Genomic DNA, 27,097 nt, shown 5'->3' with positions numbered 1-27,097 from the left:
TCCACTATGGGAGGAATTGATGGCATGCATTAACTTGCGGGTTCAAATCCTCGGAGGCTGAATGCCAGCCGGAGCTAAACAAATTACCGTCCCCGTGAGAAAGAGGAAGATTTGCAGCTTTACAGACATGTAATTTATTGTCTTTGTCTTTTAGTTGTTTTCAGCAGTTCTAATCCAGAATATCTATGTTTCAAACAAACTCAAAGAATAATATATTGTCTCTCCATCATCTGGATTCGGTCTGACATCTCTCTTTAAATGGTTTTCATCCAGGCTTTGGCTCAACGTGAAAAACACAAATCCTTCAGGGCTTTTACTTTTAGTCATGATATATCCAGCTTGATCAGCGGCTGCTGAAGATTATTTGGGGGAATACTTTTCCTCCATTAGTGACAATAAACCCCAGAGGAAGACCAAAACCAGCAATGAATTGATGCAACAAGTTTTGACTCGGTCAATGAAGCCTAACATGCCAACAAAAATGGTCACAGTTCAACGCCAAACCTTGAACATGGTTATGAGGCAGAGGGTCAGATGGTGATGTTGTTTCCATGTCCAAAAAAAGCCCCAGTCAGACCCTCTCTTACAAAGCCAGTGAATATTTATTATATTATTACCATTAAAAAGCAAAAATCAAATGATTTTCTTGGTAAAAAATTTGTTATGACAATTCATTTGGTTGTTAAATGGTTTTGAACCAAACTGTGAAGCTCACACCACAGCATTCATTTTTTAAAGGACACCTACTGTGTTTTCCTTACCCCTCAGTGGTTCATGAAGGTTCTCGTGCATCTTGAAAGTTAAAAAGGGCAAAGTCAACACCAACAGGTTATGCACTGTAGTATGAAGAGCAAAGAAGTTTGTTAAAAATCTGATGAACGAGGAGGATGACACAGCATTTTCTGTCTTTTTGGTTGTGTTTTTTTGGTCTTTTTGACATGTATTACTGTAAATTATTTTGGACAACCCACTCTATTCTGAAGTCTCAAACATGATGCTGAATAAAATCAAATACATTTGCACTGGAAATGTAGAAGACATTCGGACAGCCGTACTGAGGATGTCTGTGAAACCCTATATTCTACTGAATCGAATCAGATCGTGAATTTTGCGAATTGCCGTGCACCTAAAATATTGATGACAGAGTCGTAAAACATGACTAAATGCTGGCGGTTTACGCAGATTCCTGCGGCGGCCACATGTAGAGGCCGGCTGTCCATGAACTCATGCGCAGCGATATGTCAAAACACAAGGCTTGTTTGCTTACGGTTGATTGAATATGCAGTCGATCGTTTTTCACAAACACCAAAATAAATCTGAGTGCGTTCTCAATCACTCCTCCATATTTTCCTGCCTCTTCCCTTCCTTCACCTCAATTGAATTTCTCACATCGTCGCCAGTGTTTAGTGACAACTGTAGATTATACAGAATCCCCTGCTGATTTAATGGGACTTAACGACTGGGCTTGTCCTGCGAGCGCCGATGCTAACGTCTTCCCCAGATGGCAGAATGGGGAATCAGTTATCTTTAATGCCTGCTGCTGGGTTGGCACAGCCCAAAGGCAGCAATCACTATGACTGGTAATACAGAGTAATAAAAGTTGGCACAGATGAAGTGAGCCAAGCACGTTTAAATTTTAGCGAGGCCCACTAAAAGCTAATGCCAGATATATAAAACAGAAGGGGAATGTGACAGAAATACTGACAGGAATGAAAGAAGGCAAGACGTATGTGGCGAGCCAAAGCACTGGGTGTGTGTGTGTGTGTGTGTGTGTGTGTGTGTGTGTGTGTGTGTGTGTGTGTGTGTGTGTGTGCGTATGAGTTTGCACGAATACACATACACTAGCATGCTAATGCATGGAGCCACTGATTTTCTCCACTCGTTTCCACAAACAAAGCTCAATGTTAATCGATTTGACTGATCTTTTTTTTTTTTTGGTTTAATCACTGAATGCAAATCCTTGTCAGGCATATTTCCATGCATTGTTTTGAAAAACAAAAAAAGACATCTGCAGTGTGTGATTCGGATCTTAAGTTGGTTTCCCTTTTTTGGTTTGTTCCACCAGAGCAGATGTTTTTTTTTTTTTTTTTTCCCTTACTCTGTACAGGATAGTGTACCGTGAAAGAGAAGAGGCTCTGCTGCTAATTCTGAGCCCAGAAGAGGAAGGAGGGGTTTCTCTGAGCGAGCTGACATCTTTCATAATTAGAGGCCACAGCGCACGCAGGCCTCAGACTGTACATGTGGTCTCACTATGTGGAAGTGGCGAGAGGGGAAGAGGAGCGTGAGAGAAGATGAAGAGGGGAGGGAGGGCTCTCTCTGGTGAGAAAATAAAGTTAGCGAAGAGAGCAAAAGTTTGAGGGCATAAATAAAGGAGAGGAACAGACGAGGACACGGAGACAGTGACAGCTTGGTTGCGGCAGCACAAACGTCTAATCATGGAAGAACTGATCACCCGCTAAGCCCGCCCCTCTTAGTTAGCATTACTATGGCTGTTAAAACGCCACTACACTGTCCAAAGTTTTCTTTTTTTCAAACAACAGGCAAACAGTGATACAGACGTACTTTCTATATGGCGACAACCCGACAACTCTGTCAGCTGAACTGTCGCAAGTGTACCCAAAGTGACGGCCGTTGCTAGCGAACGAAGCTAACATCAGCTCGGTTGAAACTGCCGTCCCTGGCGTCAGTTTTAATGTTTCCAGCTGACTCATACTGAAATTAGAGGCTTCCAAAAGAGTTCTTGAGCATAAACACAGTGACTACATACATGATATCAAGTTAAATTACTCCCAGGAAGACAGTCTCACACGCACCAGTCGATCATCCATGTAGGAAACACCGAAATAAGGTTAGAGCATTGATCTTGTATTGCGTATATAAGCGTCGAGCCAGTTAGCTGGACTGCCCATTGTTCCAATGGCCTGTCACTTAGAAACCCCTATACAAAGCATAATATCTAATTAAACTCAAAGTCCATTTGTGTGACAGCCTGTTATAGCCATTAATATATTAGCGTGTTTGGACGAAGTGAGGGAACTTCATTGTCATGAAATGAAATGTCATGACAATGTCATGAAAACAGTCAGGTCATCATCGTGGTAATGTAATGGTCACAGTTTGGTTCAGGCATCAAAACTACTTGGTTAGGTTTAGGACAAAATCACGGTTTGTGTTAAAATAAGTATGTTAGCTACATACGTTATGAAGATAAGTTTGTCTTACCAGAGTGTGTATTTTTGCTTGAACTTGCTTTAAATTTCATCATTATAAAGAGAAAAGACTTTTAGAATGAGGACAACACAATGTGTTTGAAATCTTAATCTAAATCTTAATCTTAATCTTTCTTTTTTACTTTTTCTATCATGACCCACAATCCCAAATGAATGTCAAAGAGAAAAGGATGAAACATTGTGCTCTGGATGCCATGTCAGCTAAAACTTTACTTCACGAAACACAAAGAATCAGAGTCAGAATTAAGGTTTAATACATGCCGCTGTGCTTTGTGTACACGTGGATTTTAAAAAGGTTCAAAATAATCACAGATCAAGACAGCAATTACTTGAATGGGGAAACAGTGGATATATTCGCTATTGTCAAGGGAAATGAAAAACAGCTATGTAGCTTTGAAGCGAAAAAAAGTATCTACAAATGGAATGTGCGTATGTGTGGTTTCTGTTGTTAACATTTATTATTTACAGATGAGGTATCATTGGTATATCAACTGTTAAGAACTGAGAAAAAGCTGAAAACTAACATGTAGCATTTGAAAACAGAAAATGTAATTAAAAACATAAATGCAGTAAGAAGAAATAGTGGTTTATCATAAAGTCTGACATTTCTTTCCCAATGTCCTGTCAATGAAGCATACTCATTTTTATGTCTTTCCTTACCATGTAATAAATACTTTTCTTTTATAAAAGAAATCTGTTTCAAATCGACAGAAACTATAAATATCAGCTTATTTCATAAAACAAAACATAAAGCAATGTCTGCTTTCCCTTTGGTACATCGTTTGCTTCGAAGACGATGACATTTACATACAAGCGAGGAGATGTTTTAATGGTTTAATAACTAAGCCATTAACTGTATATATGTTGGCAGCGCTGTGTCCATGTCGGCTTCTATCTACAGCAAAACAGTGAGTTCATGTGCTGCATGTCATGTTGGTTCTACTGAGGCAGAATTCAGTCTGTGGACTCTGTGTTCGTCTACCCCGGCCCTGAGAATGTTAGCCCCGCGGAGCACTGAACAGTCAGTCTCATGAGATAGTTGAAGACTTTTATCTGGGCTATATGACAAGAATCTGCTGTTAGTCCCAGCCAAAGTCTTGTCCACTCATCTGGTAGAATCTGTGGTTAAAGGGCCTGTAGAAGTCTCTGAGCCTCTGCAGGACCTCGGTGGGGATCTGTGGATGGGGTCTGCCTTTAGACTTTCCAAGGCAGCGAGGTCTGCTGCTCCCCTCTGGCTTCTTCAAGCAGGGAAAACCTTTGGTCTGGTTGAAGTAGAAGTGTTTGTCTGAAACGACCCTTTTCAGACCCAGGAAGTCCTGAACACGGCCCATCTCCCCAGCCGGATCAGACACCAGCCGCTCGCCGCTAACAAACAGAAAATGAGACAAGGGGAAATGCTGGAGCCAGTTCTCCAGATGTTTGGCATAGAGGCCGATGCGCACAGCGCTCCACGACGTGTCAATCAGACCTGTTGAGACATTTTTCAAAGCCAGGCTCTGGAAAGATGGAAGGCCTGGGTTCTTGGACAGTGTCTGGGTGTAGTCGGAGACAGCCCGCGTCACGGGATCTCTCACCACCACAATGAGCTTGGTTTGGCAGTTCATAGTGCAGACGCGGCTTGGAGCCTCCTTTGTGACGAAGTAGCTGGGTGTCTTCTCCATGGTGATCTGGCCGTCCAGCGTCCGAGGCATCAGGTTCCTAAATGAAAAGAAGACATTGACTTATAAGCATGATCAAGTTGATCAGGGTATTGTGTTACACAACAGTGACACCACACATCCAGCAGACACAGAGCAAAATTAGCTTTTATTTGGAGTCTTTCTGTCCAGAATATTAAATCTCTTATTGCTCCAGTTTTGGTCTCCCCCGACTCTAGAGGGATATATCTGTCTCTGTCGCTGCTAAATGCTCCTCTATGTTCACCAGCTAGTTTTTAATTTGCTGCTGTTTGGTGATGCACGGGCACAGTTGGTTTATTAAAGCTTTTTCACTGAAAACAGCTGCCTAATGAGAGAAGTGAGAGTGAACGGAAAGAGTAAGACCAAAACCAGTACTGGAGATGGAAGATGCAAAAACTTTCGAAGTTGGGGGATACTTAGATCTTCCTAAAGTCTAATTCAGTATCAAATAAAACTTAGATACATCTGACAGATCTGGATTTTTTTTTCTTCATTGTGATTCATGCAGTATTCCCTGAGAAATAGAAAGAAAATGATAATTAAAAAAAGAAACGATAGAAAGAATTACTGGATCTGTCCCTTTTTCTGAATCCAAACCAAAAGTTAACAGGGTTTATTGAGGGCCAAAACTCAGCCTCCATAAAAGTTTCATGAAAATCTATGCCGTGGTTCATATTGATCAATGCAGATTTTTTTAAAAATGACCCAGTAGTATTATGACTTCACATTTTGTCAGACTGAACCATTAGGCTTTGGTTGTAACTTTCAAAGCAGAGAGCCTGGTCTACATATGGGAAACAAATTCAGTGAAAAGAATATCAAGAGACAATGTAAACACATTACATACACTAAGCATTAACGTACCCCCAAATTCTGTGTGATTAAAGCTCCATACTCCGTCGTGTGTTTATGTGCCGGGGCCCCAGACAGCCCATCTGAATCTCACAGTAAAGCCTGCACAAAAGGACCATCCACTCGCTACAGGCCTGATGAGTCAAAACCACAAAGCCTCAAGAACCACTTAACAGCAATTTCCTACAAACCTTTCCCCCCCTCTTCTTCCTGCAAGAGCAAAGTGCCCCCCCCCCAACGCCCCCTCAACACCACCTCCCTCACCTCCCCTCCGGGTTCCTGCAAGGACCCAAACGGACCAACGTGTGCAGGAAGTGCAACCAGGATGGCAAGCTGCTGAGCTCAGCTAGTGTGTTAAACACATGGCTGCAGTGAGGGGTGGGGGGGAGGATGCTGCATAGAAATATGGCAGTAAAAAGCCATGTGCTGAATTATGTGTTACTAGAGTGCAGCGATGATGTATAATAAGCTAAACAAATGCTTTATCTCCCAAGATGTGTTTCTTTTCTCTCTACATATTGTGTGCACCTGCCGTCCTGTAAACTCTGAGAAAGTTTGCTCAACAGCGGCTCAACACAGCTCAAAGTCGCTGTTCCGCCTGTTACACAGACAGCTTTTATTTCTGGCGAACTGGCATCGTGGGTACTCGCCAGGCCCAGCGTTTCTTCTTGCGTCCACGTTTGACATTGACATACTGAGCGAGGCACGATTGCGGTGGACTTGGATTTCAGAGACAAATTGTTGTGCATGACATGGAGGATGAGCAATGTTTGAAACAGCAAATAAATAAGTCTGTAGCTCATTTACTCCACACAACTTTTACTGTATTACTGGAAACGGAGAGCTTTCATGTGGCGGGGTAAGTCATGCAGCCTGTTTTTCTTCATTTGTTTCAGATTGAAAGTCTGCACAGAGTCCAAATGTCACTGACAACAGGCCACTCAGAAAATGTAAATCATGGATGGACATCCAAGGAGCATTCATTTTAATTTAGCCAGTTGTTCTAGTGAGATCATCTGCGGGTGAGAGCTGATTGAAAAAGCAAACTGTAGTAAAAGCAAACAAAAAAATAAAAATAAAACATGAATCACTTTGAGATGATCATTAAAAAACACAAATACACTCTTGTCTTCAGCGCAGCATTTGCCAGCATTAGTTAGATTCTTATATTACAGCTGAGTAAAATCAAGGTTAAGTGGAGTTCTAGTGTGGAAGATGTGTTGGCATCTAGCAACCAACTGCACACCCCTCTAGAGCCAGGGTTGGCTCAACTTTAGCTTATGTTAGCTAAGTTTAGCTTAGTTTAGGAAGGGGAGAGAGCTAGCATGTCTCTGTGCAAAGGTAACCCAAGTCCACTTCCAGTACCTCTAAAGCTCACTGATGTTCTCTACAGTATATCTGGTTTGTTGCAGTCTGTGCAAACACAAAAGCATAAAAAGAAAGCTAATGTGGTTTAAGAGAGGGTTAGCTACATCCTGGACTGCTTCTCGGCCTGGTGCAGCTAGTGGACTGAGGCAAGCTAGATGTTGCCGCCTGTTCACAGTCCTTGTGCTAAGCTAACCGACCGCTGATAGTAGCTTCATACTTACAGAGCACAGAGTGTACAGACATGAGAGTGGAATCAATCCTGTCATCTAACTCTTGGCGAGAAAGGGAAAAGGCATACTGTACTACCCAGAATGTCATCCTAATTCTATCCAGCTTTTCCCCAGCCCAAATGATACATTGCTGGAATTATGGGCTAAACGCTAATTGCTAATCCTCTTTCATAGAGCGACTGGTAAAGCATATCATTCATTCATTAAGATCTAGGGTAGTGACTGAATACAACTAAAACTACTGCTTCAGCTGACTGAGTCAATGCTTCTAAAGCACTGAAAGGAAGATCTGTGCATCAGTTATTATGGTGCTTTATTACTTACGGTAGTTACAGCTCATCACCAATGATTGTTTCCCTAGTAGCCTCCCTGTTGTCCTCCCCAGTAATCTTCTGGATAACATCTGCCAAGATACCAACTATGCCAAGCTTCATTTTTGGAGGCAATGTGTATGACCTGATGCATAAGGTAACAAAAAGGGTGAAACTCTACGCCAAAAGTTTGTTTTTTGTTTAGGGATGCACCAATTTTGAAGTTATGTAGCTTCTTTTGTAGTTCTGTTATGACTGAAAAAAGTATTTGTTCTTGACGTGACCATGAATGTGAGGGAGGAGAAAGACTTCTCTGCTCTTGTGCAGGTTTCCAGTTTCTCCTCCTTACTTAAGGTTGAGCCGTTTCAGTCCTCCCTCATTAAATGATCCCCATAATAAAAGACCATTAATTGATTATTATCCAACTACAAGAGCTGCAAATGGCCTATCGCTGCCTGTCTGTCCCCTGTTTATCTGTGTCTAATCAATACGTCTGTCTCTATATGACGGATTGTTCACTGTGTGTGTTTGTGTGTGTGAGTGTGTGTGAGTGTGTGTGTGAATGCGACACACATCCAAGCACAGAGGTGTCAGTGTTTACTGATGAGAAACTGAGCGCTCGTCTCCCTCTCTGTCCTCTACTCCCTCATCCATATACTCTTGGATTTGTCCTTCACTCCTTGACATAAGTGTCACTTCAATAATTGACCATAAGTTGTCTTTCCATACTCATGAATAGTTAATGAATTGTGGCTTCGCCCCCCCTTCCCTCCCTCCCCTCTGGTCCCTATCTCCCTCATCTCAATCTGCCTCATTATCGGAGAATCAATAACAGCCATTTTCTATCATAAATCTGTTCCTGTATGTGGTGTCAGGAGAAACTGTAAACAGATCAGGGGTGATTAATTTCTTTTCAATTTCCCCATGCATGTACAATCTATTGTTATGCTGTATATGTTCTGACAAATGCAGCTCTGACATTCAACTTTGGGAAATAAACCTCTCAGTCAACTCCATATGAATGTGCGGGGAGAGTAACTCGGGGCACGAAGATGTTTTCTATTTAGCTCAGTATTGGAAAGCCTTGCTGACTAGCCACATTAGTCTGGAACTCCCTGCTGCTTAAAGGATGTAGCGCTTTTCTTCCCTGAAGTGCTACAGCGCTGATTACACCACTGATATGTCTGGATCAGAAGATTAAATACTAACTCTGGCAACAAGGATGTGGCCCAGAGACTTCCTGCCCCCCGAGATTATGGGTTCTCCAGCTGAAGTACTGCAGCTACATCCCCTCTAGCGCCCTAACGAAAGGCATTCTGCGCAGCGTCGAGAGCTGATTGTACACAAAAAGATCCTAAAAATCCAATTATCATGTCATTTCCGAAAACAAAAACAGATCTCGCATTCCACGGGTTATTATACTCATTTGCTGGACCATCTACGCCAAACACTGGCTCGCTAAAGGAGAGGCTTCTGCTCTGGCAGGCGTCTCGACGTCCAAAACACTTTCATAGCCGAGACCCAATTAATGAGGCAGTGGAAAATCAAGGCTGTAAAAAAAACGAGCCGGAGAGCAAACAACAAACTGAGTGAAAACATTTCCCAGCAGTGCTACTAAGCTCAGGGGGTGACAGAACGAGGCCGAGGGCCACGGACAGGCTGACAGGATGAGTGTGGGAACCTCGATTTACGCCTTCATGCCTGGGTGAAGCATGTGTTGCCAGTTTTCTCTGACCAGAAAACAGCAGAAAAACAAATTAAATAAATCCCATAAGTTCAACAGGCAGCAAATAGAGCAGTTAAAGAAATTGTTTGACAGATGAGGAAATATGCTTGTTTGTTTTCTCGCCGGGAGTCGAATTGCTCTCTGTGGCTCTGCAAGAATATGGACTGGGGTAAATAACGGGAATAGTTCAACATTTTGGATAGTAGAGACACTTGCTTTCTACTCAAGACAAATTGGGGTCAGCTTATCGCCGGAGTAACTGCTATCTGTTGTCAACTGTGGTCGTTAGCTAGTTAGCTCAGTAAGCCGTGCAGCTAGCAATACGGACTAGGAGCTTGGAGCACCAAGGCAGTGTTGGTGTTTGGACCGCTACTACAGGACCCTTTGGACCAGCTCGGGGCTAGCTGGTTAGCATGCTAACTTGTGTAGGTATCTCTTAAACACTGTACAAGGAGCCTACATAGATGTCATAACGTCAAAGTGGTTATTTCTTCACATCCTGATTCTCAAATTTTTTTATGTTTTAAATGAAAATTCTTAAATATTGCACCTTTAATTGAAGGCTATTGCTGGTTAGCTTAGCTCACAAAAACACTAGAAACAGAAAAAATTAGCTATGCTCTGTCCAACATGACTAAAGCCTGTTCACGTTGTGAATTTTTGTTCCCTGTGGACTAACAAAGATGGACTGTTTCCTCTAGTTTCCATTCTTTATGCTAAGCTATGCTAACCAGATTCTGAAGGTACCCTCATGTTTGATGGACAGAAATGAGAGTATCTCCCTGACTACACCACACTAACAAAGCACAAAGGTTCGCCATGACAGCACATCGACAGGCCAGCGACACATACACAAGGGGAGTCGTCATTGTCTGGGGGTTACTAAGAGCAAATGTCGCCATACTGTCTCTATGTTCTTTGTTCATACAGGAACCTGAGCAGGCGACCAGGCTTCAAAGTGTCACGGACGCCAAAGTTTGAAAGAAACACAAATCAACATGTAAAAACCAAACGCCGCCTGAGGATGAGCTTGAGACTGAGCAAAAACCTCATAAACAATGCTTCACAACAGCTAGCGACACAGTGTGTATTGGAACTAAAGTAATATTCGTCCCACACACAAACACACTAAACGCTCGATGCAAGTGTCAGCCTGGAGGTGAATTTTGCCGACACCCGTCACCTCTCTCCATGGGCAGAGAGAGGAAGTGGATGGTTAGATCCCTCAGGGAAACCACACGACCGGCAGAAAGACCGATGCCACCCACAGACTTTAAATACATTGTTATCAGATTATTTTTCTCTTATGAATAATGATGCAGTAATGGAGCGTTTTCTCGACAGGAGGTGAGCTAAAGTGCCACACTTCCACAGAGACTACAGTGTTTTATATTTTCATCTTCGGTGGTTTACAGCAGGATACCAGCGCAATGACTTTGAATATGAAAATGTGTGTGTGTACGTGTGTGTGTATGTGTGCGCGGGTGGGTGGCTGTGGGGGTAAAATCATGCACATGTGTGTGCCTGTGTGGGCTTTTCAATAAAGAAATCAAATACTTTTTGTTGGTCAGTGGGTAATTAGTGACTTCATGGCGTCCAGTCATAATTACGAGTCTGAACAGGATGTTGGCATTTTGCACATGGAAGTAGCAGAAACACTTAACAGAGTGGAAGTGCTGACTGATGATGCATATTGATAGAAAATGTTCTATATCCGTACTAACGCCAAAACAATTCATTTAATGGCACCCTTACATTGGAGTCCTAAAGCTGGACATGAGTGTGAAGTATTATCCTACTTCTGGTTCTCTTGTCTTGAAGTCAGTGGATTTTTCATTTAAATAAATATGGTTACCACAGGCTTGAAATATTTAAACATTTCATCTACGACGTAAAAGGTTTCGTTAAACGCCCCACGCTTGATATTTAAAGCGTTAACATGTAAATACGGCAGGTGCTGACAACGCTACAGAAGTTGGACCTTAAATGTCATCACACTGAACACGGAGACTCATCCACACATCTTGTCCATCTTTGAAGGTGGACTTTAGTTTCAGACTATACTAACTCTAACTTTACAACTTGTCCAATCAATTTTTATTTAAGCGTGTAAAGTATAAGACACTCAGTGTGACGTCAAAGACTTTGTGTCGACGTTGTTTGTAGCACATTTGTATCATATTAGCTTTTCTTTCTTTTTTTTTTTTTTTACTTCTGGGGGGTTATTTTTTCACTTAAAAAAAAACAAAACATAAAACTTGTGTTCTTATTCTCTTGCTGAACAAAAAGTGTAAGTGTCATGAGCTTGTGTTTACCACAGAACTTGTTTTTTGCAATAATTCAAAATCCAACTAAGAAATCCCATTGGCTCTTTGTCGAGGGAACCAGGACGTTGCTAACTTCTTAAAAAATATGTCACACCTGCAGCACGCCTTTAGCAAATGTAAGCCTGCTAATACAATTTATTAAGATAGCAAACATTGTACTATACATTATACCTGTTAGTCTGCTGGTGTTAACATGTACTTAAAACGCTGCTGTGCCTAAGTACAACCTCACAGAGCTGCTAGCATGGCTGGATAATATTAGTACAAAGAAAGTGTTCAAAACAGTTGTTTATATCTGTAAAATATTCAATCAAAGAAGTCAACAAGACTTTCAGTATTGACAGTTTTTGATACTTGATGCTTAGTAGATGATTTATTACCAAATACTGTGCTGCTATTAGCTTGATGCTAACAGATGGTGGTTCTCTTGGTCATTACTTACAATTATGCATAGTCACAATTTGTTATTTAGCGTTATTTATATTCTAACTGGCTCAAAATGTATTTCCACTGGATACACCCATCAATTTCCAACCTGGTGTTATTCTTTTCTGGAAATAGCAGCTTAACTGAGCATGACTAACAAGTATCTGAAACATTTCATTTTGGCCAACTGACACAAAACCATTATTCCTTCACACAGTATTTTCCTCACTAGCAAACTGCAGTCTGACACGACTGAAACCTCCGCACGATTTAATAGGCGCCCCCAAAATGCACCACAATGCACCTCAAATTATAATAATTTCCACCATATGGGGTGTGAGTGTGGGCTGTTTCAAACCTTATAACATCACCTAGACCCGACTCCAGCCAAACCCCACTGCCATTAAAACACAATACGACTCAGAACTACAGAGACCACTTCCTGGTCTGCTAGACCAATCATTTCATGTCCAGCCTCTATCGCTAATGGCCTCAGGGCTGGACACAGAATGAGGTGTTGGGAAAATCACCCTCACCCTGGAAAACATCGCCCCATGAGCATTAAAGTCCACTTTCACCATTTCAGCTGTCAGAAATCCTGACTGACATGTTAAGTGTTTGACTCTGGCCCCTGACAGAACACCATACAGAGTCTCACCCTCCAGATACGGCAAAGAAGCTAATGTTGACAGCTCATAAAGGAAGTAAAACAAATAACTATAAAAACTAAGTGTCATATTTACGATATCAAAAATCAATCATGATTAATTTATGGATCAGTCAACCAATCAACCAACAATTCAATATGGGCGTACAGGGAGATTAAATATTGCGTGGCACTCTGTCATGTCTGATCAATGTCTCTCAATATGCCTGTAATGTAATGCCAATACAGCAAAGATCTGATGAATCACATACATGACAAAAAACTGAAGTAAACTAACCGCATAGAAGTAGGATCTACTCTAGTTTATAAACTAGTAAATGGCAGATGGTATATTTTACACAATTTACTGCAGAAAGCTTCCTCTAAAATATGTATTTGTTTAGAAAAAATAGGATGGAGTAATGTAAACGAAAAAAAAAAAAGGTCAGTTCAAAATTGCATTTTGCACCTTTAAGTCAGCTGGACAATGACTGTCTTTTTCATTTTGTGTTTTAATGTTTCAGTCACTCAGAAATATGCAAAGGGTCAGAGGGTATTTTTACGTTACTCAATGTTGGTGTCAAAGTCAATAATGAAATGATTTTAACAAGATTAAAAGTCCTTAATTAAGAAGATCTGGATTAATAAAAGTAAAAAGGATGAAGGAGGTATATAACTTTATTTCCTGAGCCAATAAAATTGATCCAAGTCAGTCAGTGTATACTAGATTGAAAATGAAAAACGGCCCATACATTATCCTGCAGACCCTGAATATTTATTCATCACTTTCACCTGTTCTCATCGCTTCTTCATATCCTAATTCACAAAAATCCATGTCTTTTTAAGGACCAATCCCATTTCTCCTTGCCCTTGTGCTGCCGCCCTTAAAGGATTAGTACTATATTTTAATAGCAATCCGATCTTGCATGGCCTTTGGTGTCAAGACTGTAGGTCAACCGATTGACAAGCTTTCAAAATATTGATGGAATCTATGGACTGGTGTAGAAATGAAGTATTTTCTATTATGTATTTAAACTCTAGGATGTTATTTTGGGTCCAAAGCGTTTCATCTCTTTTAAAATAACAAGTGCTTGTTCTGCTGAAAGACAGTTGCAATCAGTATTCTAATTTTAAAATCCTCAAGGGACTGAAGATATATAAAAAAACATTAAAAAAAGACTGATGGGTTTTCTCATTCCAGCCCGCATCATGGTGACAAAGCCATGACAATCAGGACCATTGTGCCATGGAAAGCTGAGGTTTTTCAGTTTTCTGCGGCGGCTCTCAAGTCCCATATGAAACCCATCACTCCGTGAAGTCCCCTTAAAGCCATAAAACAACACAGAAAATTCATTAAATCTCTGCCTCATTTTGAATGCACTATTTGTGGCTTTTCCATTCCCGTAATGGGCTCGTATGCACACATGCAAACGAGAGAGAGAGGGGGCTTGGATGGAGAAGCGGACTGGGTGGAGAAGAGAAGACGGGCCGGATCGCCCGAGATAAAAGCGATGGAAAACACGCATGAATGAGGCCTAAGTTTGTCTCACAGAGGACAATGCTGGAGGAACGGGGGGGACCGCTGCGCCTGTGAAGTGTCTCCAGTAGACAGATCGGTCCAGCCTCTGACACACGACTCTCATCCATCTGCTTGAAACGGCCTCTCAGCCTGTGCTCGCTTCCCCGTCCAAGACATGTGGAAGCAGGCGGAGGATCACAACGGCACAAATCGTTGTCAGATAATTCAATCTGAAATGTGTTTTTGGCAAAGGCTGTGCTTTTATTACTCATTATGAGAGTCAGACAGAAATATCTGGAGGCATTTGAGTGGGGTTTTTTTTTTCTTTATCTGTTATGGCTGAAACGCAAGCACGCAAAGGTCATAAATGGCTGGAGGGGAGAGTCGATGCGATAATGAACAAGACAATGTGGGCAAACTGGTTCTGTATAGGGGTTAAATTAATGATCCAGTGAAATATTCATATCCATTTGTATTGTAGAGATTATGATGGTGTTGACCCCAAGAGCTGCAGATGAAGCGGGGGAACTTGAATCAGATGAGAAAGTGTGCCGTGCTTGTCAGCTTCCAGATGTGACAGTGAGTTGACTCTCCGTTCACTGACAGTAAGGTGAGGAGGACTTGCTTTTTTCCACATGGATGATTTTTAGCTGTCATCAACACACACACACACACACACACTGCTGAGCTCTGCCAGCTCCAGCGGCTTCTCTGTGGGTCACCGCGGATGACAGCAAACAGATCCCGCCCCCCCAATTTCTGTGATTCGGTGACAACAGTGGGAATCCTCTTTCGGTGATTTCACCCGGGATCACGTTGCTCATGTCTCCATTGTTGCTGTTAATCCTTCCAACTCCCTTTTCCACCTCAAGTTACAGCCAAGTTCACATCCAGAGCAGCAAAATATCCAATTTTACTAAAAAAAATTTTTTTTTAAAAAAATCAACAAAATAGCAGCATAAGAGTATTTTTCTTGTAGATCGCACCCATCAGAACTGGTTGAACTCGGCCATCTGTCCTGCAGCAATTTGGTGAAACCGTACAAAAAGCCTGAAATATAATCACCTCCAAATACTGAGATATTTTTTCAATCATGAAGCATTTTATTTTGCAAATGGAGTCTTTCTTCTTCTGTTTTGCTCTAGTAAATATACTGATAAGGAATGAAACAATTACTTGATTAAAGCAGCACTATGTAGGTTTGACATTTTAATTTTAATCCTTAAACAAATCGAATAAACAAACTCTCCTTGTTTTCATGACTGAATAATCTGAATAAACAAACTGACCTCCAAGGACACAGTTTCACACTGTTTATATGTGGCGGACCCTGCCACTTTTCTAGCCTCAAACATCATTCTGGCGACATTATTTTCCTCCGAGAACAGCTTGTTTATTCAGTGATAGAAAAGAGTTTGTATTATTACCTCGTTTATATTGTAAATATTATAATTCTGAGTTTCGTTTTCTTCTCCAGAACTACAAAGTGCCCCTTTAATATTTAGATTAGTGAATTAATAGGACATCATCCATTCTGAAAACTGGCAAATCATTCACTAGTTTTTTTTTAAAGCAGAACCACCAAATATGTGCTGGTCCAAGTTCATTAGGTCCAAGGTTGATTTCTTTGCCATATATGTTAGAAAACTGACTATTTGGGGGGGTTCACGCTGCCAAGAGAACTAAACAAGCATCTTACATCACAGTGAGCTCAAATTTAAATGAGAAAATGATCAAGAGATTGATCCGCGACTCGAATCATTAGCTGCAGCCCTTATTAAGACCCATCTGACTTTCACAGGCCATGTCAGTGTCGCCGGCACGTTGAAGCACGAACAAAACAGCAGCATTAAAGCACGACGGCTTTACAGCACCAGTCAGGCTAATTAAAACATGCAGAAACGCACATAAAACACGGCCTGGAAACACCAGGTCTGCCACAGGTATTTCCACATAAAGGCATCCTACACACTAAAAAAAAAAGGAACAAAGAAAGAAAGAAAGAAAGGGGAATGGAGAAGTGGAACTCAAATGAAAGTGGCGCAGAGATTGAGTAAAAAGCAGAAGGACAAATGTGAGAAATGTAAAAGACGGGTTGAAGATAAGCGAGCTGAAAGTGGCCAAACGCATGTGTGTGTTTATGAGGGAAAAAAGAGAGGAAGCTTAGCAGCATGCTAAAATTATCAGTGGTGAAAGTGTTTCCATGTGTCCTTATGCTCTCAGTTAAAACACAACTAAGAGGGGGGGGATTAAAGAGAAGATTAAATTACACCAAAGCATTTGTTTATCAGTGCTCTTCATCCTGTCAACCCTCGCTCTCTCCATATGGCACCTTAAGGTCTGAAATAGCCTTCTGACACTGGTGAGAAGTCTTGGCTCTTAGCTGGGACCTTCTCCAGGAGCTAAGCCGGGGGAACATCTGGAGATGATCAGGGTTCAGCCTCATCCAGTCCTAAATCCCTCGTCTTTAGGGCCCTTAAACTAGACCCAAATGATAGCTCTGGTCTGCCCCTAAATCAGCCGCTGTCACCAAAGACAGTAGCCAATGTATGTGCCTCCACGTACAGAACTGCAGAAGACGATCCTTGTGACGTGCAGCCAAGATCTGATATGAATTAATTGCATCAGTGAGGTCAGTCGCTGATGTCTGTATGACTCCCACTCAGAACAAGGTGGGGATGTTAATGTCATGCTGAAGTGTGTAAATTGTGTTTGGGTGACTGTCAGGATGATGAAGTGCTCCTCGGGGACCCCACCAGCCTTTTGATCTACAGTGCAGCGTGCGGGGCCAATATTGGCTTCTGGTGATCTGAATATATCAGCCAGACAGTGTTGGGCTGTCCAGACTATTGACAGGTGACATCAGCACTTCTGCCCAGGTGTCAGCAGGGGAACATCGCTGCTGTACATCATCCTGCACTCTCTGAGACGACATCCAAAGCTTTCATGTGAGGGTTTCATGTTTTGGAAAGTTGGCTTATTTCTAGTTAGACTTAAAGGAAAAAGTTCATCCAAAAAATGCAAACTCACTCGTTCCCTGCTCGACTGCATAAGTCAGGTGAAGTTTTGTAGTTCGCTAACAATTCTGGAGCTTCACAGCAAAAACAGCATTCTTCTAAGCAGCCGAAGCAGATGGGGACTTGTTTTAAAATGTAGAAGAACGACCGAAACAAGAACATCAAATTGGCTCCAAACAGCTCGTCTATGTTGATCCAATTCTCTGGAAGCCCCGAGATCCCACACTGATTTGAAAAGATGTTATCTACACCCCTCTTAAAGGAGAGGAGCAGTCTGGAGACATTTTATTCTTTTTATAATAAGTCCCCATCTGATTTAGTTGTTTAGGAGAATGCAGCAATGCTTTTTTTTTTTTTTTTTGCTGTGAAGCTCCAGAAATGTTTTTTTGGACAATGAAACTTCACCAGACTTTCCATCAGGATGGGGGTTCAGGGTAAGAGGATGAGTTAATTTTCATTTTGGGTGGAATTGTTTCTTTAAAGCACATCTCTTGTACCAAAAGTGGATTTGAAGTCATCATTTAAACAGATTCATGCGTATATTTAGACGCCTTGTTTTGGACCTATAACAAGAGTTTTTGGTTATTCGTTTGTCGCCTACCTGTACCACTCCAGTCCTTTATCGTAAAACCTGTCGAAGAAGTGCGGCTCCGCGCCGACCGCTCTCACGTCCGGGTGGATGCGGAGAAACTCCAGCAGGGCGCGGGTCCCTCCCTTCTTCACGCCGATTATAATCGCCTGCGGAAACCTTTTGGTACCGAACGTGTTTGACACGGGGATGCCGCCGTCCTGTGGTGCGCTCTCCTTGGCGCCGTCCAGGTCTCCCGGCGCGTCCACCTGCTCTGCGTCCGCGGCGGAGGCTGTGCGGTTCCGGTCGGGGAGGAGACGCGGCGACGGTCGCAGGTCGTCGAAAAGGCGGCGATGATCGTCCAGAATGTCATAGTCTAATGTCTCTTGGCTGTATAAAGCTCTCGGAGCCGAATCGCAGAGTCCGCTGAGGCAGTAGAAGAAGTAGGTGAAGATCAGGAGCATGGTAAAGAACACCGAGACTTTGGACTGCACCTTGCCAAAGTTGAACCTGACTCTGCATCCGCTACATCCCATGAGTTGATCTCCTGCGCGATGCCAAAGTGCCAAAACGGGGACACCAGCATGCTGCTTCTCCCCACATCGATCGGAGGTGATGCTGTTTTTTTGCCTTTTAACTGTTTATCTCGCAGAACCTGTTGCGCAAAAGTGAAGCATCACACGGAGAGCTTCTGACGCGGTGGGTACGTCAGAAAGAATCCTCATAATCTCTCTCTCTCCCTGTTTTTCTTTTCACAAAAACACTAAACTAAGTGTGAAACTTTTGCCACCATGTGTCATGACTGGCTTGTACGCAGCCTGCTGTGTCTGTGCGCTCTGAAGTCCACTCATCTCCCATTCAAGGTTTCTCCTCCGCTTCTCCTACGCCCTTTTCCACCAGTCTCCACCCCTCCTTCCTCCAGCTATACATAAACATGCCTACATGTATAGAGGCTGGGACTGTGGGCCTGTGTTTATTTCTATATACATTTTCTGTTAATCATAAATGATGCATTATTAACATACATCATCTATGAGAATCCGCCTAGGGAAACGTGCCCAGAGCTTCTTGTGTGATGTGTTTAGTTTTTGGTTTTTTTTGGAGCACTTTATCAAGAGCTACAGGCACACATCAGTGTTTTACAAAAATGTAAGCTGACCCGGCGGAGGAAAATCCTCCTCGCCCCTTTGAACCCGTGTGATAGATATCTCAGGCAGCCCTGTGAATAAGCGAAGCCCCCCGAGGATGTCTATCCAAACCCTGAGACTCAACACTGATGGCAACACGTAGCCGGAGCGGTGACAACAAGCCTCCGAAACAACAGGCCCGGGGCGAGGAGGGGCCCCTTGCAACTGCTCTGTCCCGTAAATACAGTACGTGAAGGGCTGTAGTGTGTCACCTTTGGGGCTGTACAGGAAGGATCAGCGTTGGGATATATCCCCCCACCGCCCTCGACTCTGTGAAGCTGGAGCAGGTGTAGAGTTTCTTCAGGCAAAGAGGATGGAGTTCAGGCTTTGAACCTGACTAGCTCACCAAGCGGCTGTTTGAATGGATGAGGGGATGGAAAAAAGAGTAAGGAGAGGTGACGGGGGAGCCGAGGTAGATAATTTGTCTGAGGAAAGAGGCGCGCACACGCTTGGTACACACTCAGCCCGGGGCCGCGGTACGTTTCAGACAGAGATAATAAATGAATTTGGCAAAGTGACTATTAGCTAATTGAGGATTTTTATATTGTATCTGTCTGATATCCTCGGGGAACACACAGACGGCTCGGTTGCTTTGTTAGATAAGAAGATTGATGCCACTCTCCTGTCGGTAAGGTAAACACGAAGCGACTGCCAGCTGTTGGCTAACTTAACTTAGCGCAAAGATGCAACAGGTTGTATCTCGTTTGTTTAGTGTACACAAAAAAAAAAAAAAAAACAAAGTTTAACATAGAGTGTCATTTCATTTGCTGGACTGTTTTTTCTTGGCAGCCAGCAGAGACTCCAGGAAGTTACCGGTCCCGACCAAGAAGGACCATGGCGCAAAAATTCCATGTTATTGCTGTACACAGTGCGCTTTGTCGCTTTGTTGTCGAGAGCTAGATGAAAATATTGATATTCTCAGAGCCGTCTGTCAAACAGAATGTGAAGACAGCAGCTGGATAGCTCAGCGTGGCACAAAGGATAGAAACAGGGAAGCAGCTAACACCTGCAGAAAAGCTGATATACCACATTTATTCTTTTGTTTTGCACCAATTAAACGAACTAGACTGGCGCCCAGTAGAGTGCATACCTCTGCCAAGGCCCAACAGTCCCCTGTTGTATACTTATAAGTGAATATGCCAAACGTTCCATCGAGATGCATGCATCACTTCCAGAGAAAAAAGAAATCCACACTGTCTCACAAAAAAAGAAAATGAGGAAAAAAATACATGGACCTTATCTGGATCGACATCAAAAGTTTAATGGGTTTTATTCGGGGCTGAGACCCATCCTCCATCCAAGTTTTGTGGAAACCCATTCAAAAGAATTTGTGTAATCCTGCTCGCAAACCAAAACATAACCCCCTTGGCTGAGCTAAAAAGATGTAACGGGAAGTAGGTAAGTGGATTTGGTAACTTTTAGACTGTTGACTGTATAAATTATGGAGGTTGGCCAACACAAAGTGTCCAAGTATGATCACTTCTGACTTAAAATTGAAAAAACAAGATGTAATGCCAAACTAGAGGCTTACAGTGGTAAGGACTGGTTTAGACGGAGCCGTGCTAGCTGCTTCCCTGTGTTTTTAGCTTTGTTTTAGGGCTACGTAATGCTATGTTAGCCAGCTGCTGACTGTAGCTTCATATTTAGCTTACATGAGAGTGATGCCAATCTTTCTAACTGACTCTGTACAAGAAAGAGAAAAAGCACCTCGTCCCAAAACGTCGAACTTTTCCTTTAAGGTATATGGGAACTTTTTCCTCAACGTCGAGCATCGCAAAGCCCGTGACTGCAATGTTCTTCGTCTGAGATGTCAAGCCATTTAGAAAAAAAAGCTCTCAAACAAAGGTCTGCGGATACTGACATGACCCAGGCAAAATATAGAATAATGATATGTTTTGAAGCGCAAACAGCCATTGTAAATCCGTCCAAAGAGAAGCCAGTCTGGCACTGAGGAATTCACAGCTTTGGAAGTGACTGTCTTCTGGCTAGATTCAGTCAGAATGAGGTCAGGATCCAGGGTTTGCTTTCATCAGACATTTTATTTGCTTTTCCCTCGTGCTAATTGCTCTAGTCGGAGTTCCTCTGACAGGTTTGGACGCAGAAATATAAACAGAGGGATTAAAGAAACAAACAGGCGGCAGCAGTGTCGAGGAAACAAACACCACACTGCGAGTCGTGAACCACGTCTGTGTGTGGAGGACTGAGGTCGGATCGTATGTCCCTCTGTTGATATGTCTTTGTGTACAATCACATTCATGTGCAGGCATTTATGCACGTATGTGTGCAGTCCAGACTACATTTCCAGCCCCGGCGCCTGCAGGTGCCGCCGCTGCTGCATCCCTGCTTGGACCACTGATAGAGATTTCCATAGCCGGAGGCCTGCTGATGGCGTCTACATGTGTCAGCCATTACAGCAAATTACGAATCCTCCTCAGCAAAAGCAGAATTTTCCACTCTCATTTTGTAATTTCCAGGAGGAGGGAGAAGCTGTCGGCCATTCGCGATAGCCGCGAGACACCGGGCGGAATCCTTTAAGCCGTCATGACAGATCTTTGAAAACCGTCGCCCCGGAGAAACTCCTGGCTGTAGTTTCCTATGAGGGGGAATCCGGCGCTTTTCATTGTGTCTGGAATAAATACAAAATTGAAGATGTATATCAGAGAATTGTGCTTTTGCTTTGGATACACTGTAGCATGTATAACCTATTGAATCCGGTTTTCTCCCTAAGAAATTTATTTTAAAGGTGCATTATGTAGAATTTGGGAAGAAATTTTAATCTGAAGAGAAAGATCTTTATTGACTGATTTTTTTCATGCCTTAACAAACTCTATAAACAAACTTTTCTTGTCATGACTAAATAGACAAGAAATTATTATTATTATTTTCATGACTAAAGGACAACACAAATTCATGCTGTTTTACTTTGTTTGTGGTGGACTCTGCCATCTTTCTAACTTCAAACAGTGTTCTGGGAACCTTATTTTACTCTGAGGACAGCCTGTGTATTCTGTATTATTAGAGTTTAAATTTATTCCCCAAAACTACATAGTGTCCCTTTAATGCTCATATTGTGGCATCTGAAGTGCAGCTCTTTTGAAGAAATAAAAGACGTCACACACACACACACACACACACACACACACACACACACACACACACACACACACCCTCTGTTACATGTTAGATGCTCAACGGCCAAGCCCTCAGGTGGAGAGGATCACTGAATACAAAAGCCGACAACAAAGTGCCTGTGAAGCCCCACCCTTATCCTGGAGCCTTCCCAACTTTCATCTGCAGACGTACGCAAAGCTAGTAGGAATGATGGATGGACGGGGAGGCGAAAATCGCTCTGATCTCTCCATCCACATCTTCCTCTTCCTCTTCCCACCCCCGCCCTCCATCCCCCTCATGCCCCACCACCATCACACAGGTGCATCGATCTTTTGTTTCCCCTCCAGGAGAACCCAGAGACTCCCGGGCTTCCCCCACAGCTTTATAGAGACATCGCTTAGGGGGATGAACGCGCTGAAGGTCTGAGAGGAGAGATGTTCGAACCGCCTCGACGGCCTTGAAGGGAACTAGGCAGCGTCAGACCTGCATACTGCCCCGAATTCTACATGGGAGTCATTTACATGGGAGGAAGAGTTTGCTGCGCTAACTGATAACTGATAAACATGTGTAGCGATGCAAGCCCACAGATATTTTTCATACAAACAAAAATGTATGCAAAGCTTCCTCGACCGCTGGAAACCAGCTGCACAGAACTATTTCCAACGTGTCTTTCATCTCGGCAATAAAAGCCAAGATGCCTTTCCAGGGAGCAAGTCCGCACAGGAGTCCCTTTTCCAGTTTTTTCTTTAAAACTGTTATTTACCTTCTCCAGGTGCTTTATTGTAGCGGCAGAATCAGGCAAACGGGAATCTAAAGAGCACAGGGGGAATTAAACTGGATGACAATCATGTCATCACACAAGCCTCAGACCATTTGGGAAATGCCTTCTTTTCTAATCCGCAGCTCTGCGGTGAAAAGTGGGATCTGGTGGTTGACTCCTAAGTGATATTGGGTGTGTTGGGGAAGGGTGGAGGCGCAGGGGGGAGAGAGTGAGGGAGGGCCTGTGTGTGCGCGCCTCTCTGTGTTTGTGTCTTCCTTCGCCGAAGAAGAAAACGGAGCGATAAAGAGGTTTAAAAAAAAAAAACAAAAAAACGAGACAACCACGATGAGCTCGGGATACAGTTTCATGCCTCCCAGCTCACTTCGGGGGGATTCGCTCAGACGTGTGGCTGCAAATCTGACGGAGCCGTGGAGGTGAACCTTCTTGAGCTGCAGCATGTGTCTGTTTATGTGCAGTGTGCGGATGTGCGTGCAGAGGTTCCATGCCTCCAGGGTCTCTTGCATGCATCCATGTGCCTGTGGACGACTATTGTTCAAGTCTGCGTGCACATGTACCACTTGCGGTACCCGATCCCAGACTGTTACTTACTGAAATGCTTGTGGGCTGCTCTGTGTGGCTTTTCCTTCATTGAAAGGCCTCGTCGACTTAAACGCTGATTGCCATGACGTCAGCTCCAAACCGCAGCGCTGCCTTTTATGTGTCACTGTCACCATCTATTTCCGCCCAGTGTGTGAAAAAAAAAAGACTTCATTTCCATCTTCGCGATTCACTGACATGGACGGTCAGATCGAAACACTGCGCTACTGTTCCCGGGCCAGAACCGCCACCCAGATGGATGCGCTCGTTAATTTTCGCGCTCACCCAGCCAGTCAAAAACAATCGGGTGGGACGAAGACGCATGCGAGAAGAGCCGCTGGGTGACAGTCTCATTATTTAACCAGTGGCCATGTGCTCATTTGTGTAAACAACTCAAACCTGGGCGATCTCGGTAAATAAAAACACAAACAGTCATCAGATGGGTGTTAACTGAGCGTAATTACTGGTGTAAAAACCGCAGCAGTTTGTCTCTCTGCGCTCTGGAGTTTCCCATGTTTTTCTAAATTCCAACCTGTCACAGCGACTGTGAGAAAAAGAGAGCTGTCATCCCAAAAGGGGGAGAAGCAACTGCCCTGTCCATTGCTTCGCTGTTGAGTCAGATCTGCTAAAATAGTATCACCTGTCCTGTGAAGGCCAGAGGGGCAGTGTGTGTGTGTGTGTGTGTGTGTGTGTGTGTGTGTGTGTGTGTGTGTGTGTGTGTGTGTGTGTGTGTGTGTGTGTGTGTGTGTGTGTATGTGTGTAACAGAAACAGGAGATGTGCTTCTACCCTGTGGGGCCTGTCTGCATTTCACAGGAATGCAAAATCATGTGGGACTCAAACAAGCAGCGAAGGTGCTGATGGTTGTTTTGGCCATAGGGGACAGGAGTGTACCAAATATGTGACCTCCCAGGAGAAAAAACAGGCTGGTGGGAGACAAATGAATTTGAAATATTGGATGTTTCACAGTTTGAACCATTTAAGTTTAGGTTTCGATGTTTTCACGTTGGACTCTGTGTTTATAACATCGATGCTGGCTGCTCACACACAGTCACAGTGGATGGACATGTTTCCCAGATTTCAAACTTTTGATAGGAAGATGCCGACTACATTATCATTACCGTAATATCGCGGGTGTTTACATTCACCCAGCTCTAACTTCTAAGGAAAAATGAGAGGATGCCTCATGAGAGTGATTAAGGAAGACATCAACAGAACTGAAAGAAATAAGCCTGATAAGAAATTAGTTCTGATGTCATGGCAAAGAAGTTTATGCATTGTGTTGCAGAGATGTCTGCTGAAGTTAGCATGCTAACCAGCTAGCCCCGGCCCGTCCTTTTACATGATACCAGTTTGAGTTCCCAGTCCAGACGCTAACTGCACGGCTAACTGAGCTAAGTAGCTAACGACAGATACAGTTGGCGGTTGCTCTGGTAATATGCCACTCCCCCCTTTGTTTGGAGTGTGACATAGAGGAGGCCTGTTCTTACATTCAGCACCTTAAACATAACACACAACCTTAATACAGATCATCACGTCATATAGATTTTAATTGGTAATGGTGACCATGACCTACTTCACAAGTTTAAGCTACGTCTATAGCCTAGTTTTCATTCTTTAAGTTGAGAGCCCAGAGGCAGAAATGACATACTGTACATTTAAAATACCGGAACAATTGTTTGGGATGGAGGAAAATGAAAAACAGTACATAGACAATTTGCTTATTTATTTTGGTGCCAAGAGTCAGAGGAGTAGGTAGATACCGCTCACGTATCTGTATGCTAAATAGCTACAGCCAGCAGCAGCCGGTTAGCTTCACTCAGTGACGGCTAAGCCAAGACACGGGGAAACAGGTATGGTAGCTATGTCAAAATGTAGCTAAAGCTGCCTACCAGCACCTCCAGAGCTCATTAATTAAAACACAGTGTGTCATTTATTTAAAAGTGATGTGCGAAAACTTAAAACCAGGTTAACTGCCATGCTCTGGTGTTATATTTGCTGAGTTACGTACTATTTCTTGGTTCATCCAGATAAAACAAACAAGACATATTTGTTAATTAGCTTTAGAGGTGCTGAGGGGTAAACTGTGTAATCTTCGCACAGAGCCAGGACCAGCAATTTCCCATTGTTTCTAGTCTTTATGCTACGATAAGATAACTGGCTGTCGCTCAGTGGGTTCACACACAGAAAGAAGGCAAATCTCCCAAAATGTCAAACTATCTAACTTGTGATGTAATGAGATTATGCGAATCTTTTTACAAATCAGCGCAGCTTCAAAAGAGTTGTGGCCATGGTGAAGCTGGATATTTGTCCTCTTTCTTTAAAACACCACCACCACCACACCCTCGCTTTGTCATAAAGCTGATAATCACACTGGGTTGTCTGTGAGCCTTCATTCCTGTGGGAATGTATTCTGAGTCTTTGACCTCATCTTTTTTAACCGACGCACACACACAGTCACGCACGCTCACACACAAGTCTTGCTCTCCTTCCTGGAGCACTCATCTGGTCTCACTTTGGGTTTTCTGAGGTCTGTGCTTTCAGGGACACAACAGAGCTGCCGGTCCAAATGACAGCAGGACGGCTCTTCTGCGGATGTCCAAAAAATACATTTTAAATTTAATTTCGGATTCTGAGGCGATCATTCACTCCCGGAAATTAGTGCCACAGATGAAGGAAAAACATAAAGTTCACTCTCTGTCTTCGCTGCCTGTATTGGCAAAACATGGTGTCCTCTGCACAAATCCAGCACACGGAGACGCCAGCAGGGAGAGGCTGCGAGAGAAACAATTACTGCAGGGGAGACTGACAGGTGAGATTAGAGGGAATATGCCTTCCTGGCACAAACGTAAAAGAATAAAGTGCAAATGTGGAAATTTAAAGTTGCCAAATGCCAACGCTGATGATACGTTAATTATGTACTCCAGGATTCATTTTGATATAGAAAAGCAGATGAATCATAACATCAGAAGGATAGTTGGCTCTCACGTCGAACGCTCTTAAGGAGTTGCTATTAAAAGGTAAAGTGTGTGTGTGTGTGTGTGTGTGTGTGTGTGTGTGTGTGTGTGTGTGTGTGTGTGTGTGTGTGTGTGTGTGTGTGTGTGTGTGTTGCACAATAGGTGCTGAGGGGCACAAAGCTGGATAAGGTATGTGGAATTCCCCTCATTCATACAACGGGGGGTGGTGGGGGGGATCCAGATGTGATCACACAAATAAACACACGTTAAGTGCTTTATTTGAAATCTGCTAATTATCATCCTTTGGCATAAAATACAGTATTACAGAGGCTGTATGTGCTTTAAACACACGTATTCGCTCTCTGGTTGCAAGTTAGATGAGAGGATTGAACCCGTTCTCATGTCTTTACAGTAAAATGTGTAGTTTGAGTCAGCAGCTCTAAGAGTAGCTTTGCAATAAAGACTGGAAACAGGAGGAAACAGGTAGCCTGGCTCAGACCAGAGGTAACAGAATCCCCCTACTAACTCGTCTGAAGCTCATTAATCAAAAGGGACTTTACTCCAGTATCTCCTTGATGCTAGTACATC

At 43.1% G+C, this 27,097-nt stretch overlaps 1 protein-coding gene across 1 annotated transcript; it reads right to left on the bottom strand.

Annotated features, from left to right (window-relative positions):
* Window positions 1-3,414: 3,414 nt before the first annotated feature.
* On the bottom strand, window positions 3,415-18,882 carry LOC119014084 (heparan sulfate glucosamine 3-O-sulfotransferase 6-like). The gene is made up of 2 exons (XM_037089002.1): window positions 17,933-18,882; window positions 3,415-4,928 (listed from the first exon to the last, which is right to left on the bottom strand). Exons 1-2 carry the CDS (start codon window positions 18,433-18,435, stop codon window positions 4,310-4,312), a joined length of 1,122 nt encoding a protein of 373 aa, XP_036944897.1. The 5' UTR covers window positions 18,436-18,882; the 3' UTR covers window positions 3,415-4,309.
* Between the last annotated feature and the right edge of the window lie 8,215 nt (window positions 18,883-27,097).

This window comes from Acanthopagrus latus, chromosome 23 (assembly GCF_904848185.1).
Source record: "Acanthopagrus latus isolate v.2019 chromosome 23, fAcaLat1.1, whole genome shotgun sequence".
In the NCBI taxonomy this organism is placed as follows: domain Eukaryota; kingdom Metazoa; phylum Chordata; class Actinopteri; order Spariformes; family Sparidae; genus Acanthopagrus; species Acanthopagrus latus.
Note: the sequence above shows the minus strand (reverse complement) of the source record. Positions and strands in the feature narration are given on the sequence as shown.